Below are 4509 nucleotides of genomic sequence, written 5' to 3' on the forward strand. Positions count from 1 at the left end.
AGAGCAAACTTAAATGCTTCCATGTACAGTTTAACATCATAATCCTTCTGATTTGTGTTCCTTCCAACTCTTACCAAACCTTCTCTACCTTTATAGACTCGAAAACTCAGACTACTATTGGCTGGTTTACCATAATAATCCATTTGCTTGATTGGTGTAACTCGTTATGTACAATGAAGTAATTGCAATCGTTCCCTTTTGCAGAATTCATGGTTAGCTTACTGAATTTTCAAGTGATAAGATTTTGAGCCAATCTAGCCATTCAGGATAGATCTACATTGTTTTCCATTACAATTTGTGATAATGCTCAAGTTACACCTTCATTTCGATGCAAGGCGGTCGTTGTCAATACAATAACCCAACTTAGGTTGGGGTTGAATCCACGAGGACAGTAAGTTAGATTTCGAAACCTATGTATGTTGAGAGTTAAGTAGGAGTTAACCCATAATGTAAACTTAAAACAAGACATGAAATTAAATGGGGGGTTTATGACTCAAAGCTTTTTTTGAACAAAATCAATCTATAACACTAAGTGAGAGCAAACAATTGTTGAATAAAACCAAATGAGAGAATATTTTCCTAGGGGTAATTAGTGTATGGGAATTCAAGAGTTAGTTCCAATTTTAATTAATGAGTTTTGGGTAGGCTAGGTTTAAAGTCTTAGTGTTAGTCTTTCAACAAAACACTAAATTTCACTCATGGATTCTTTCGAATACCTCATGAGCGTGACAAATGCATCAACCCAATACCTCAACTATCTAAGACAATGCTAAGGAAGAAGCTAAAATCAATTTGTTGTTCACAATTACTCATCACCCACATCCCTCTTTCAAGGATGATGTGGGATCCAAGGAAATTGGGGTTTTCACCCACAATTCTCAATTCAAACATAGAGTAATAGTAAAACCCAACACCATTAACTAATTTAAACTAACAATCAACACCAATACACATTAACACCCTATTCAAGCATAACCCCAAGATAGGAATTTAGCTACTCATGGATTTAAAGAGAAGAGGATTACCCAAATTTGCATTCAAATCTTCCATTAAGAACTAAAATGGAGTAAAACCAAACTTCAATTTGAATCTTCAACTAAATCCTCAATTGGAATTACGCATACAATTCACTCTCCCCTCTCTCAAAACTGAAAATTAGCATCAAGATGATTCAATTGTGAAAGGGTTTTAGCAATTTAGGGCTTTTGGAACAACTCCGTGAAATGACACTTTTGCCCATGTAAAAATCCCAGCCAATCGCGATCGCGTGGCTTCTTTATGCGATCACCATTGGTGACTTTTTGTTGACCGACCGCGATCACAACTCTCGGACCGCGATCGCGGTAGTCGTCTGACCTTTAGCTCCTGCTCCTTTTCTCCCATTTTCCTTTCCTTCCAACTTGATCGCAACTCATTTTCATCAAAGTCCCTGCAAGATTACAAATACCGGAAATTAATGCTTTCAAATGGAGAATTAGTCTCATTTACACAATTTAACCATAGTATTGTGCATGTTAATGAGTGGTAAAATTGCCACTCATCAGTTTGTCAAAATTGTAGTTTCTTCTTACTATAGTTTCTAAGATTCAGTTTCTTATGAGATATGGAAAGTTAGTATATTAGTCTGACAAAATTGTAGAAACTTCTTCCTATAGTTTCTAAGATTCAGTTTCTTATGAGATATGGAAAATTAGTATATTAGTCTGACTGTTCGGTGTTAAACTTGGTGACGTCGTGTTGATATGTTAATTTAGAAGATCTAAGGTGTGTGATTGAACTACAAGAATAAAATAGAGTGGTACCAGTTTTCTCTAAAAGAGAATAAAAAAGAGTGTGCTGGTTGAGCATGAAAAAATGTGGTAATTAAACAGAAAAAGGAAAGAAAACCCTCTACATTGAGATATTTAATTGCTACCTTTGTTCTCTCTGTCACCAGAAAAGGATATGTTGGTAAAGTAACGTCTTTTAAAATACTTTTAAGATAATTGTCAACAGGAAAGGTCAGTAAGGTCTTAAAAAAGTCAAGTTCCTATAACCTATGTTGCTTGGATTCCGGTGTGGGTATCCGACATGGGTGCGGATCTAGAGGTTGGATTCGTTCATTACATAAATTTTAGGATTGGTGGGGTATGAATCCGATTACGGATACTGGTGCTCGGAGCCTCAGATACGGTTAAAAATGTATAAAAATAATATATAAAAGAATTAGTTATTTAAGAATGGTGAAAATTCACTTATATATGATTAGAAAGGTAATTTAAATCCATATTGTTTATTAAGTAACATGAAAACGAGTATTTCATAGTTATAAATTGATATAAATATAGTATTATTTGTCTTAGGATTAGGGGATGTGGTAGGAGTATGCGTCCAGGTGTTTGGATATAACCAATAAATGCATATTACGTTGTATAAAAGTTTATATTTGGGCAATTAATTGAATTTATTAAATTAGAGCTAGTATAGTTGTATTTGTTTTAAACACTTGTTGTAGTACTTTATGTCTATATATGTATGACATAAGCCCATATTTAAACCAAATACTCGATCAACATATGCTTCTGGGTCATAGCTGTAGTCAAAGTACTAAAGTTAGGTTGACCACACCCACACCCATGTCGTGTAGACACGGGTGCGCAAGGATTGAAGAGTCCGAGCAACATATCCTATAACTATGGACATTAAGAAGGAAATTATTTTTATTTTCCTAACGCTAAATTTATTTGATCAACTACAATTAGACCTCTGTATAACAACCACTCACTATAACATCATCTCCCTATAGCAACCAATTTTTCTTTAGAATCAACTTTTTGTTTTATATTTTACCTTTTTATAACTGTTTTTTGGCCTATAACAACAACCATCACTATAACAGTACATGTACTTTGTAAAATTACTTTCTATACCAACTTTACTCAAATATTAATTAAAAAAGGACAGCCCGGTGCAGTAAAACTCCCGTTATGTGCAGGGTCCGGGGAAGGGCCCGACCGCAAGCATCAATTGTACGCAATCTTATCTTGCATTTCTGCCAGATGCTGTTTCCAAGACTTGAACCTGTGATCTCCTGGTCACATGACAACAACTTTACTAGTTACTCCAAGGCTCTCCTTCAACTCAAATATTATTTGCTTTTACTATTTCCTACTTTTGTTGCTTGTCATTTATTTTCATAATGGAAAAACACTAGTACTGATTTAATATCCTAAAGCCACTTATAGAAATAGAATCTCTAAGATACCAATAACAAGTCTAGTATTTTGACTAGATATTTTGAATTTGTTATATACCTCTTTGGACAAAGATTTATAACATTGATACGTACTCCGGCAATTAAGTTTTTTTTGCATCTAGAGTTATGCACATATTTATATTCCTTTTAAACAAAAGTTTTCCATCTTGTAAGATTTATTAATTATGTATTAGTTTTCTTTATAACACTAAAAAATGAAAAAAGAAAGCTTTTTGGATAATCTTTGTTTATAACAGCCAAATAAGATTTACATCTCAAATATTGTTATAGGTGTATAATAATCCATCACCATAAAAACTGAAAAGAATTCCGGAACAAACGACGTTGTTGAGTTTTGACTGTATTGTTGATTGGTCTGTTCTCTATGTTAAAGCTGTCACTGCAAGCAAAGATCATCATATGTATCTTAAGCACTTTTGACAGCAGAAGCCCTATGGTTCTGGCATGCCAAAACTGCAGATATAAGCATATATAGTTTTGAATGGATAAGATGCGTTAGCTGGTCCTTATTCAAGCAATCGAATCTTTCTCTTTTTACTACCTTGAATGGGCCTGTTAGATTTTTGATCTTTATGTGACCTTTAAAAAAATGATTGAAAGTTAAGCATCAATGCTAGTTGGACAAGATATAAAACCCACTTGGAATTTGCTCTTCTCTGGAAGTATGATATGTCATAGACATCATCAGATATGATTAATAGCTTGATACTTCAATTGACTGTTTGTCATCATAAATGTGACAATGTTACCATGGAGTTGATGAAAAGGGAGGGCTGACTGTGCAGTACATACAAAAGGAGCACAGCTAATAAAGACCTAGTAAAATCACAGCATCACTCTCCCACCTTTTTACCCTGTATCTTTTGTTTTCAATATAGTTTCGAAAAAATACTGTAAAGAAAAATTTCTTTGACGAGATACAATACCGATTTAATTTTATTTCAAATGTTCAGTGTTGATTTCTTCTTGTAGTAGTTTGTTTGTTGGCATGAATTTAGCTCGAGTATATCTCAATTTTGTGATGTCTGATTTTTTGAAGGGAGAGTCTTTTGCAAAAAAGGATGTGATGCTGATGGAGAGACATGGGATGAATGTAAGTTTTAAGCTTCCATAGTTCTTGGTTTCTAAATAACCATGGTGAATATTTGAGTTGCCTGCTCTCTTTACCTTGCTGTTTGATCATTGTGGTGACGAACTGTTCTGCTTGTAGAAAAACTTGCATAAGGAAGAGATCCTACACTGGTGAATAGCAA

At 34.1% G+C, this 4509-nt stretch overlaps 1 protein-coding gene across 1 annotated transcript in view; it reads left to right on the forward strand.

The window, feature by feature from the left end:
• The first annotated feature begins 3866 nt into the window (after positions 1 to 3866).
• The window catches only part of LOC107844172, an 11221-nt gene continuing 10578 nt past the window's right edge, over positions 3867 to 4509 (forward strand). The window contains exons 1-2 of the mRNA XM_047397608.1: positions 3867 to 3918; positions 4296 to 4349. Of these exons, the coding sequence (XP_047253564.1) occupies positions 3867 to 3918; positions 4296 to 4349 (106 nt within the window). The remainder of the gene's footprint in view (positions 3919 to 4295; positions 4350 to 4509) is intronic.

This window comes from Capsicum annuum, chromosome 10 (assembly GCF_002878395.1).
Source record: "Capsicum annuum cultivar UCD-10X-F1 chromosome 10, UCD10Xv1.1, whole genome shotgun sequence".
NCBI lineage: Eukaryota > Viridiplantae > Streptophyta > Magnoliopsida > Solanales > Solanaceae > Capsicum > Capsicum annuum.